This window comes from Prionailurus bengalensis, chromosome B1 (genome assembly GCF_016509475.1).
Source record: "Prionailurus bengalensis isolate Pbe53 chromosome B1, Fcat_Pben_1.1_paternal_pri, whole genome shotgun sequence".
Taxonomy (NCBI): Eukaryota; Metazoa; Chordata; class Mammalia; order Carnivora; family Felidae; genus Prionailurus; species Prionailurus bengalensis.
In genome coordinates, this window is record NC_057344.1 from 150,757,712 (window position 1) to 150,769,847 (window position 12,136).

Genomic DNA, 12,136 nt, shown 5'->3' on the forward strand with positions numbered 1-12,136 from the left:
AAAGGCATAGAGTCTGGAACACTCAAATACAATTAAAATGGAAAATTTTAAAGTAAATATATCTGATCAAAGTCCTATTAATAACTGATACAAGAACTGTCATTATTGTTCATTTTCATTCTAATGCAAATATGACTTCTCCGATTATCTTTCCCTTTACATGTTTGGGAAGAAAGGAGATAGTATAGGTAGAACAATGATTCTGCTTTATCATATAGTAAGGTTGAGTCTCTTTAACAAAAACCTGTTACCCAAGGAAGACTTTTTTCCAGAATAACTAGTTTCTCCCTTACTGCTGGTCCCTGGCCTCTGGCAAATTTTCTCTTCCGGGTGGTTAAACATTAGGATGTGTCCTATCTAGTCTCCACACCAAGATCTAAATTGGCTGCTAAGAACCAGAATGCTATCCAAAACTTGGAAGATTACTGGTTAAATCCATATCTATTTTTAATAAAAATAAAATCAGCACCCTTTGGATTTTCAGGGAATGAAAGTGTTTTAATGTGTGCTAGTATTAGAATAGCAGTAAAAATTTCATGGAGGAATTCATGAAAGGATGATATATGGGTTGACGGAGGCAAGACAATTATAAACTGGAGAGCATTCAGATCCTAATGGAGGGTTAGAAGTTGGAGAGCTATTAGCCTTCTGCCAAAAAGCAATAAAGAAATCCCCACATCTTTGGAAGTGGATTTTAGTGAGAAGAAGTAGCCACTCGTCTCCAAATTCACAAAATGCAACAGTGAGTAAAGACTCACTGTCCTTCTCAAAGCAGGTGACCCTATTGTTCCTCAGTCACAACAAAAGAGAGTTTTAAATTTCGCCTTCACTTGGGTCATAGGATTATTTATGGAGCAGCATATACAGAGCTCATGTCTTACTAATATAAAATTAATTAGTAAATGTTCAGAAAGCGCTTTGAAGATGAGGCGTTTGTAGGAGTGCTAAGTATGATCATTATCATAAAACATAAAAGTTACAGGATTTCGTAAGCTAAATAGGTAGAGAATGACTGCCCCACACAGCACTGGAAGACAAGATGGCACAGAGACAGGATCCTCAGAGACAGCACGTATGGACACCGCTGCAGCACAGGTAGGCTGAAGGCAGATGGGAGGCAGGGGGGTTTGCCATTGCTCCTCAGGGAAATTCTCTGAAGGGACCAAATTAGTTAAAGTAATTTCATGTGTATCCTAAAATTATTTTTTAAAATAACCTTTTTATAAAAATAGGAGCAATATATATCCCAAATGAAAGAAAAACAAGGATGATTAAGATTGACAAATCAGGAGACTATAGATGCTGGAGAGGATGTGGAGAAATGGGAACCCTCTTGCACTGTTGGTGGGAATGCAAACTGGTGCAGCCTGTCTGGAAAACAGCGTGGAGGTTCCTCAAAAAATTAAAAATGGATCTACCCTATGACCCAGCAATAGCACTGCTAGGAATTTGCCCAAGGGATACAGGAGTGCTGATGCATAGGGGCACTTGTACCCCAATGTTTATAGCAGCACTTTCAACAATAGTCAAATTATGGGAAGAGCCTAAATGTCCATCAACTGATGAATGGATAAAGAAGTTGTGGTTTATGTACACAATGGAATACTACTTGGCAGTGAGAAAGAATGAAATCTGGCCATTTGTAGTAACGTGGATGGAACCAGAGTGTTATGCTAAGTGAAATAAGTCAGGCAGAGAAAGACAGATACCATGTGTTTTCATTCATATGTGGATCCTGAGAAACTCAACAGAAGACCAGGGGAGAGGGGAAGGGGGAGAAAAAAGTTACAGAGAGGGAAGGAGGCAAACCATAAGAGACTCTTAAATACTGAGAACAAATGAGGGTTGATGGGGGGTGGGGGGGAGGAGAAAGTGGATGATGGGCATTGAGGAGGGCACCTGTTGGGATGAGCACTGGGTGTTGTATGAAAACCAATTTGACAATAAATTTCATATAAAAAATAAAAAAGTGATAAATTTTAATCATTAGAATCCATCTTGCTAATTTTTGTGAGACATCATTCCAGCAAAACTAAAGCATTCATGAAAAGTATGCTGAAACTGTTGAAGTAAAACTGGGGCATTTTACTTTTAGAAAGAATTTCATTTTGAAAATTGAAAGAATACAAGATAGCTATACGTATCTATTTCTAATGATGTATGTCAATAATAGAGACATTAATACTTATGTTCACAATAGGCGATTTTATCTTCAGGATGTGGCAGACAAAAGTTTCAAGTATTAATTTTTAATTATTGAAACATCACAATGCTTCACTGCTAGACATTTTTGCTGGTGTGATTTAAAATTTTAGCGGGAAACAAGAACAGGGGATTTAACTTTTTCCCATTAGCTATGCCATATGCTCAGATAGCAGTTGGCCTGAAAAATCAAACAAATGGCCTGACTGGTTCCATGGTACACATAGATGAACAAATAATTTTTGTGTTTTGATTCTTAAGCTAATCAGATTAAAACAAAGATAAATGTTCACATACGCATTGGTCTATACTCTAACAAGGGGCTTTGATAAACCCCTTGAGCCTGGCCCATATTTTTGATAAAATCTTTGGACAACTTTTCTGGTTGCACTATCTTGCCAACATCTAGATTCTAGGTGAACAGCTTAAGACTGTGCAGGATGTAACTTCACAATAAACAGCTTTAAGAAACAGTCATACATATTCACATTCATATTTAGCTTAATTAGCTATAAGGGAATCCCTGAAACGATTTCCAAATTGTTGCTGTTCATCCTCATGAGTTAACAAAAAGTCTAGTAAAAATGTTTAATCTTGGTTCTAATGTGTTTTATGCCCATGTTAACTCACCAACCCCTTATGCTCCATAAACAGTATGTGAGAAATAATGTGTAGACATAGTCTGGTTTCAGCCATTCAAAGAATTAATAATTTTTAGAGTACAACTCACCAGAAAGCCACTTTTTCTGAAATCGCTAAATAATCCTCAATATCATTACCATTTTGTTGTTATACCTGAATAGCTTCAGGACACACTTGGTGAATAAATAAAACACTTTGAAAAAGTTAAGGCATGCTGCTGAAATCAAAACAAGTTTTCTATTGCTCATGGTAACTACACCCAAGACCTAATTTCTGTCAAATAGGTAGTCTATTTTCAACCAACATTCCAAATAATAATAACACTTAGAGAAAATGGAATTTGTATATCTGGCATTGTTTTTTAGAGGAATACTTAAATGAACTGGATATTGACAAAGTTTAATTTTCCTTTTGAATTCAGGAATACATACACATGCACAGGGGAAACTTCTCCTTCTAGAGATCGGAAAAGAACCCTCATCTTAACTCTAACCCTAACTATGCTGATAATCAAAGGACAAATATCTACCTGGAATGCTTATCTTCCCTAGGTTTGAAGGGTCCTGAAGAGAAAATACTGTCTTACATGCCCTCTTTAAAATTAGGAAACAAGTGTGGGTATTTGTAAAGTCCCTTCCAGTTCTAAAAGACTACATGTCTCTCATTTTAGGAACTTTACACTGAGAGGAGTTTCAAGTCAATCTCCCTAGTAAACAAATTCTTGTTTACAAGAATCACTTTTTATATCAGCTTATAGACTAACAAGAGGAAACAACAAATAAAGCATATCTGTGTATCTATAGGTTCAATTATTATACAATTACCAATATCCATTTTTTTAACCTACAAAAGCAGCAGTTTTTAGATAGTTCAGTCTATTAGAAGGGCACAGTGAGATGAATAGAAAATATACTCCAACTTTTTGCAACCAATTTCATACTACAATTAACACATTTTCATTGAGGTTTATTCCATGGCAAGCTGTGTTGAGTAATATATACAGATATATATGCAGGTATGAAGGAAGATGCTTTAGGATAACATACTCATCTATGGAAATTAAGCTACCAGGTTTTACCATATAATTTAGTCATTTATCTCTTCCCCCAAATTTTAAGCACTATTCTAGACTCAGTCAGTTTGTCAGATTGTAGATACTTAGAAGGAAACATTTTCCATGGTGTAATGTCTTTTAGGGATTTTTATTTTATTTTATTATGAACCAAAACTGCTCATGAGCATCATACTTTCATAGAAATATTAAGATATAGATTTTTATGTGCAAGGTGAAAACCTAATTTAGACAGAATATATTTAAATGGTCAAAGTGGTTTTTAAGTAAAATGAAACTTCTAAAAACATGAGACTTGGAAATTTCACCTGCATTGGATATCTAGTTAATATTATCTCTTTAGGAAGTATCACCTATTCAGGGAATGACATTAACTAACTAAAAAATAAATTTTTGATAGGTATTTGATTCTGTTTTCCAGCAAAAATAAAATCAATGTAGGTATTTCAAACTAATCAGGATTTAGTATGGTTATTTCAATGCATATTGATATAAATATATGAAACACACATACACACAAACATAAGCATACATAGAATATTATACACAAGGGTAAAAACAAAAAGTATGTAAAATACTAAATATATAATATCAAGTACATAATATAATCCAAAACATTATTGACTGAATTGTGTCCCTTCAAAATTCATACGTCAAAATCTTAACCCCTAATACCTCAGAATCTGACTGTATTTGGAGATAGGGTCTCTGGAGTGGTAATTAAGTTGTAAGGAAGTCATTAAGATGGGCCTCAATCCAATGTGACTGGTATCCTTATAAGAAAAGGAAATTTGGACACAGACATACACACAGATGAAAGACCATGTGAATGTGAAAACCATGGCCATCTACCAGCCAAGGCAGGAAACCTCAGGAGAAACCAATTCTGCCAACACTTTGATCTCAGCCTTCTGGCATCTAAAACTGTGAGGAAATAAAATTTTCTGTTTAAGCCAGAAAAAAAAAAATTAGGACATACATATGTACAGAGGGAAGACCATATGAAGACACAAGAGAAAACCAGTCATCTATAAGCCAAGGAGAGAGGCTTCAGAATCTGCCAACAAATTTATCTCAGACTTCCATTCTCCAGAACTGTGAGAAAATAAATTTCTGTTGTTGAAGCCACCCAGTCTGTGGTCCTTTGTTAACCAGCCCTTGCAAACTAGTACTACCAGTATATTGCAAATAAGCATATAGCATAAAGTACATAAAGCAAAACTATATTTTACAGTTCCTGCAGTTCACATTTATTAGTGATTTTGTTCATCACTGTATATCCCTTGCATAGCACAATGTTTGGCACATAGAAAATACTTAATAAACATGAGTACAATAAACTACTTAATTTCTAAAAAGGCATTTCCTCCACACACATTCTGTGTGTGCCAAAGAAAAACATTTAACAATATTGAAACATGGATGCATTAGAATAAAGTTGCCTCCCAATTCATAAATAATTTGATAGCTTATTTTAAAAGCTTTTATTACTGTTATTCTCTTACTCAGTCTAACTATTGTTTCCAAATTGTGTATGTCATCTCATGCCTCTAACATTCATGAGTCTATGAATAATGATGAATAATCTCCTAAAGCTTTTTAAAACTGTTTGGATTAAAAAGATATTAAAAGGCAGGTATTAAAAGGCATTAAAAGGTATTAATGTATTAAAAAGGCAGACTTTAACCCTAAAATACTCAGTTACCCTAAATGTAAATTATCTAAATATACCAGTAAAAACACAGATATTAACAAAATAGATTAAAAAAAACATAACCCAATCATATGTTGTCTGCAAGAAACTCACTTCAAAATCACAATATAGGCAGGGGCACCTGGGTGGTTCTGTCAGTTAAGCGTCTGATTTCAGCTTAGATCAGGATCTCACAGTTTATGAGTTTGAGCCATGCATCAGGCTCTGTGCTGACAGCTCAGAGCCTGGAGTCTGCTTCAAATTCTGTTTCTCCATTTCTCTCTGCCCCCCACCCCCACTCAAGCTCTGTCTCTCTCTAAAAAATAAACATTAAATAAATAATAACAATATAGGCCACTTACAATTGCACCAAAAATAATACCTAGGAATAAACTTAACCAAAGAGGTGAAAGACCTGTAATTCTGAAAGCTATAAAATATTGATGAAAGAAACTGAAGATGATACAAATGGAAAGATATTAAATGCTCATGGATTTGGAGAATAAATATGGTTAAAATGTCCATTGTACCCAAAGGAAACTACAGATTTAATGTAATCCCTTTCAAAATACCAACAACATTTTCACAAAACTAGGACAAAGAGTCCTAAAATTTGGACTAAAATATGGAACCACAAAAGACCCTGAATAGCCAAAGCAACCTTGAGAAAGAAAAACAATGCAGGAGGTATCATAATCCCACATTTCAAATGTTCTACAAAGCTGGCTGAATGAAACATGGTACTGGCACAAAAATAAACATGTAGATCAATGGAACAGAATAGAGGGCCCAGAAATAAACCCATAATTATATGGTCAATTAATCTTTAACAAAGGAGACAAGAATATGTAATGGGAAAAAGACAGTCTCTTCAACAAATGGTGTTGGGAAATATGGCAGCTACATCCAAAAGAATGAAAGTGGACCACTTTCTTACACCATACACAAAAATAAACTCAAGATGGATTAAGGATCTAAATGTGAGACCTGAAACCATAAAAATCCTAGAAGAGAGCACAAGCAGGAATGTCTCTGACGCTGGACATAGCAACATCTATCTAGATATGTCTCCTAAGTTAAGGAAAACAAAAGCAAAAATAAACTACTGGCACTATATCAAAACAAAAACTTCTGTACAGTGAAGGAATCAATAAAACTAAAAGGCAACCTGTGGAATGAGAGAAGATATTTGCAATGACATATCCAATAGTGTTAGTATACATCTCAGCAATTAAAAAAATTGTTTTAAAGTACTATTGATATATGCAACAACCCGAATGAATTGTCAGAGCATTTTGCTAAGTGAAAAAAAGCAAAAGCCAAAAAGTTGCATATTGTAGGACTCCAATTATATAACATTCATGACATGACAAAATTATAGAAAAGGAGAAGAGACTAGTGGTCGCCAAGGATTAAGGAAGGTAAAGGGACCTAAGGCAAGTGGGTGTGGCTATAAAAAGGCAACACGAGGGACCCTTGTGATGGAAATGTTAGGTATCTTGACTATATGAGTCTAAATACCCCAACTGTGATACTGTACTATAGTTTTGCAATTTGTTACCATTGAGGAAAACTCATAAAATGTACAAGAGATCCCTTTGTATTTCTTACAACATATGAGTCAAATTGTCACAAAATAAAATGTTTAATTAAAAACTTTTAAAACACAAATACACAAACTTCTCTTCTTCTGAGGTATTCTATAAGACAACTGACCCAGTGCCTTCGGTAAATCAATGTCATGAAAAATTTTTAAATGAGGGCAGAGTATGGAAGCTGTTTTAGATTTTAAAAGATAAGAAGTTAATAACCAAATGCAATGTGAAGATTTTGATTTGATTTTTGTTCAACAACAACAACAAATTGTAGAAGACATTTTGAGGACAACTTAGAGGTATTTGAATATGAACTTGGTATTAGAGCCTGAGGAATTATTGGCAATTTCATTAGGTATTACAATGGTCATGTTTTTTAATACCTTTATTTTTTTATAAAGAAAATATTTAGGGATGAATGTCATGATGTAATTACTTTCCTATAACCACTTTAAAACGTTTCAAAAACAAATGAAATATTGTAAAATGTTCACAGTTCTTAAATCTATGTGATGGATATATGGAGGTTTATTAAACTGTTCTGTTTTTAGGCATATTCAAAGTTTTCCATGATAAAATGCAATTTCTCTTGATCCCATTTCCTTCACTGTGTATAGTCCCATTTCTTTATTACCTTTTTCAGTAAAATCTTTTAAAGAATGGTCAGTGGTCATTGTCTCTAGTCACTTTACTTCCATTCTCTTTTGAAACCACCTCTAACCATTCTCTTCCCCTTCCACTCCTAAAACTTCATGCATCAAGGTCATCAATTACCTCGATAATGCTCATCCAATGGTCCATTTTCAGTGATCATTTCCTCATCCTGAGCTGTCAGGAACATTTGACACAGTTAACCTCCTTCCTTATGCCTGATACACTTCTTTTGGCTCCCAGGACTCCACTTTCTCTTGCTTTTCCTCCTACCCTTGTTAATTGCCCCTCTCAGTCTCCTTTGCTTGGTCTTCCTCTTCTCCCTAATTTCTTAATATGAGAGTGCTCTAGTGACCATGTCCTGGTTTTCTCTATCTATACTTACTCCCTTGGTAATCCCTTCTAGTCTCAGATACTAACCTATATGTTGAAGAATCCTAAATTTATATTACTAGCCCAAACTTCTATCTCAAACTCCAGACCTGGATATCCAACCTACATCTCCATTTGGTTGACTAGGGGACATCTAAAACACAAAATGAACAAAAGTGAACCCATAGTCATCCCCTCAAAACTTGATAAATCAGCAGACTTCCCACTTTAGTTGAGGATAACTCCCTCATCAAGCTAAAGAACTGAAAACCATCTCTGACATCTCTTTTCTACTCATATTCCACACCAATGCATCCATAACTCCTACCAACTCTATACTCAAAACATATCCAAATTCAACCCCTTTTCATTTCTTCCACCTCTACCACTCTGGTCCAAACCAACATCAAATTGTGCTTGAATTATTATAATCATTTCCTATCTTATCATTCTGCTTTCATCCTTGCCCTTTATAATTTACTTTCCACAAAGCAGTCAAAGGGATGCCATTAAGAAATTAAATCAGATTGGAGCACCTGGGTGGCTCAGTCAGTTAAGTGTCCAACTTCAGCTCAGGTCATGATCACAGGATTCATGGGTTCGAGCCCTGGATCAGGCTCTGAGTTGACAGTTCAGAGCCTGGAGTCTGCCTCAGTTTCTGTGTCTCCCTCTCTCTCTGTCCCTCCCCTGCTTGTGTCCTCTCTCTCTCTCTCAAAAGTAAATAAACATTTTTAAAGGAAATTAAATCAGATCATATTGTTCTGCCCAAAGCTCACATTTCACTCAGATAAAAAGCCAAAATTATTACAATGACCCACATATGATGTGGGCCTTGGAACTTTTCAGAATTACTGGGGCGCCTGGGTGGCGCAGTCGGTTAAGCTTCCGACTTCAGCCAGGTCATGATCTCGCGGTCCGTGAGTTCGAGCCCCGCGTCGGGCTCTGGGCTGATGGCTCAGAGCCTGGAGGCTGTTTCCGATTCTGTGTCTCCCGCTCTCTCTGCCCCTCCCCCGTTCATGCTCTGTCTCTCTCTGTCCCAAAAATAAATAAAAAACGTTGAAAAAAAAATTTAAAAAAAAAAGAATTACTTTCTTACTACTATTATCCTCATTTGCTGAGTCAGTCACAGTGCCCTCCTAACATGCCCTTCCAGGAATATCCTACTCTCATAGCCTTTGCAAAGTTGTTCCATCTGCCTGGGACACTCCAGAAACCTGTATCGTCAACAACATCATCTGTTCAAGTCTACTCGAACTTTACTTTCTCAGTAGACCTAACCTGACCACTCTAATACCACATCCTGCCACTACCGTCTCACATACCCTCCCACATTTCTGATCTTTAACTAGTTCTACTTTTCCTATAGCACTTAAGATCTTTCTAGCAGTTATATATCTTATTTATTAATCATACTCTACGTTGGTTATCTCTCCTCAGTAAAATGTAATCTCCATAAGGAAAGAGATCTTTGTTTCCATTACTATGCCTAGTCCATAGAGCATCTATAAATATTTGCTAAATGAATATTTTAGGATTACATTATTCATATGTGCTGAAAAATAAGCAGGCCAAATATTATATCTACTAGTTCTACATGTTATTTTCCAAGTTCAGCAGTCCATTGAATCCATAAAATAAAAGAATCCATTTTTATACTTAATGTCAAGTCCATACTATTTCTTAGAGTGTCCTATATCTTGCTCATATTAACACTTGGTTTTCCTGTACCTTTCTATTCAGAGGAACAGAGCCAAACACAAAAATGAAACTCACAACATGTGGAAAGATTACCCTGGGTATCTTAATGCTGATTATTGCTGCAGTAATCATCGGACTCATTGTTTACTTTGCCACTTATGGTAAGTAGTCACTGTGTCTGACTTACTAATCACACAGAATTATTGATTCCATTATTGGGAAAATTATGAATTTTGAGAATGGAGAAAGGAAAGAAGTCAGACAAAGTTATGTAGCAGAGAGAATTTCTTAAGTTTAATAGCATTTACTAAAAACTGTTCTTTAGTGACTTTTGGCTCAGGATATTCTAAATGCAGAGATTTGGTGTATTCTTTTTTTAATTCCTGCTAAACATTTGGGTTCTGGGAATATGTTGATGAATAAGCCACAGTTCCTCCCTCTGTTGAACTTATAACTTTCTGAAGAGATAATTGATGGGTTAACAAACATAAAAGCCCCTACACTGTGGGATTCTAAGCTATTTTTTTTCAAAGCCTATAATATTTCCCTCATGGAATATTTTCTTCTCATAAAATTCTTCCTAAAAAAGTATAATATTCCCTACTATTGAGGAATGTAATTTTAAAAGTCAATACAAATACAAATTTTTATTAACTTTGCATAAAATAGGAAAAAAATATGGGATCCTCAAGATCAATCTTTCTTAAATACAGAACTTTATACCAAATTTGCCATGTGCTGTTCTTGTCACTTTCTTTAACTATTTCCTAACCTCTTCAAGAATGAGGACCTTTTTATAGAAAAATATTTTTTTACATTCGCACAAGAGAATACTTTGTTGACATAATAAAGACAACTATAAATTTAGCAATTCTTTTAAAATTAACTTGTATTTAATTAACTACATCTACCTATGTCTGAAAATCAGTAATATGTACAAGAATCATCATTTTTTAAGTCTAGAACAATGGCTGGTGTATACATAAATATTTTTCCCTAGAACCATCTTCTGTTATCACCATGCTGCTACCCTATGTAATTCATGGCTCATAAATTGGGTACCACTGCTTTAGAACAGAATAGTATTTTCTGAAAAAACACACTTAGGAAAAAAACTGTCTAGCTAAGTAAACAACCATTTCAGTTTATAAGGTGAAAAGAATTTCCATAGAGAAAATAGAGTTGTACACAGTGGAGTAAAGAGGCCCTCTCCCCAGAAATTGTTTCTACTGCTATACTTCATCTTCCATACACACCCTTCCTAGACACAGACTGTGTGAACATGATTCTTGGTAGATTGCAATGCCAGCTGCTACCAAAGCCAGGCCAAGAGTCAGAGTCATGGCATATGCTCATAAATCCTTGAATAAGATTTGCTCACTCAAGACATAGACACAGAACCTGCTGCCTTTCATCAAAAGTACAAAAGTGCCAGAAACTAGAGAGAAGAAAAGATATTTAAAGAGGTTATCTTTGGAGATAGGTATGCTGTAAAGTTTTCATACTATGAAGACCTACCCAATACATGAATAATAGATGTTTTCCCTCTCATGTCAAGCTGAGAAATGAACTTTGAAAGAGAAACCAATTTCAGAAAAACCTAGAAGGAAACTCGTTTTATTTTATTTTATTTTTTTTTTAATTTTTTTTTTCAACGTTTATTTATTTTTGGGACAGAGAAAGACAGAGCAAGAATGGGGGAGGGGCAGAGAGAGAGGGAGACACAGAATGGGAAACAGGCTCCAGGCTCCGAGCCATCAGCCCAGAGCCTGATGCGGGGCTCGAACTCACGGACCGCAAGATCGTGACCTGGCTGAAGTCGGACGCTTAACCGACTGCGCCACCCAGGCACCCCAGGAAACTTGTTTCAAATATGTACTAAGTTCTTAGAGCACTAAAGTAGATGACAAATTCTTAACCATTCAAGTAAGGACCTAGAGAGGTCCACATCCAGTTAATGAAGTGGGAAAGGAAGAATAACAGGACTGGGTGAGTAAAGAGCTTGGTAAGAGGGGGAAAAAAACTTTACATCAAGTTCAAACTGTGATTTAAAAGCAGACCTGGGCATTTTAATTTCTGAATTGAGACCATGTTTTGTGGTTTATGGTGACCATAATACTATTTGTTACTAAAGAATTTAAAAACAAAATTGTTTTTATGGTTACTAAATTATACTTGTTTGTAATGCCAGTATATATATTTGTGTGTGTG

At 35.4% G+C, this 12,136-nt stretch overlaps 1 protein-coding gene across 1 annotated transcript in view; it reads left to right on the forward strand.

The window, feature by feature from the left end:
* The first annotated feature begins 1,039 nt into the window (after nucleotides 1–1,039).
* The window catches only part of LOC122469331 (transmembrane protease serine 11C-like), a 58,974-nt gene continuing 47,877 nt past the window's right edge, over nucleotides 1,040–12,136 (forward strand). Inside the window, exons 1-2 of the mRNA XM_043556642.1 lie at nucleotides 1,040–1,095; nucleotides 9,968–10,086. Of these exons, the coding sequence (XP_043412577.1) occupies nucleotides 1,040–1,095; nucleotides 9,968–10,086 (175 nt within the window). The remainder of the gene's footprint in view (nucleotides 1,096–9,967; nucleotides 10,087–12,136) is intronic.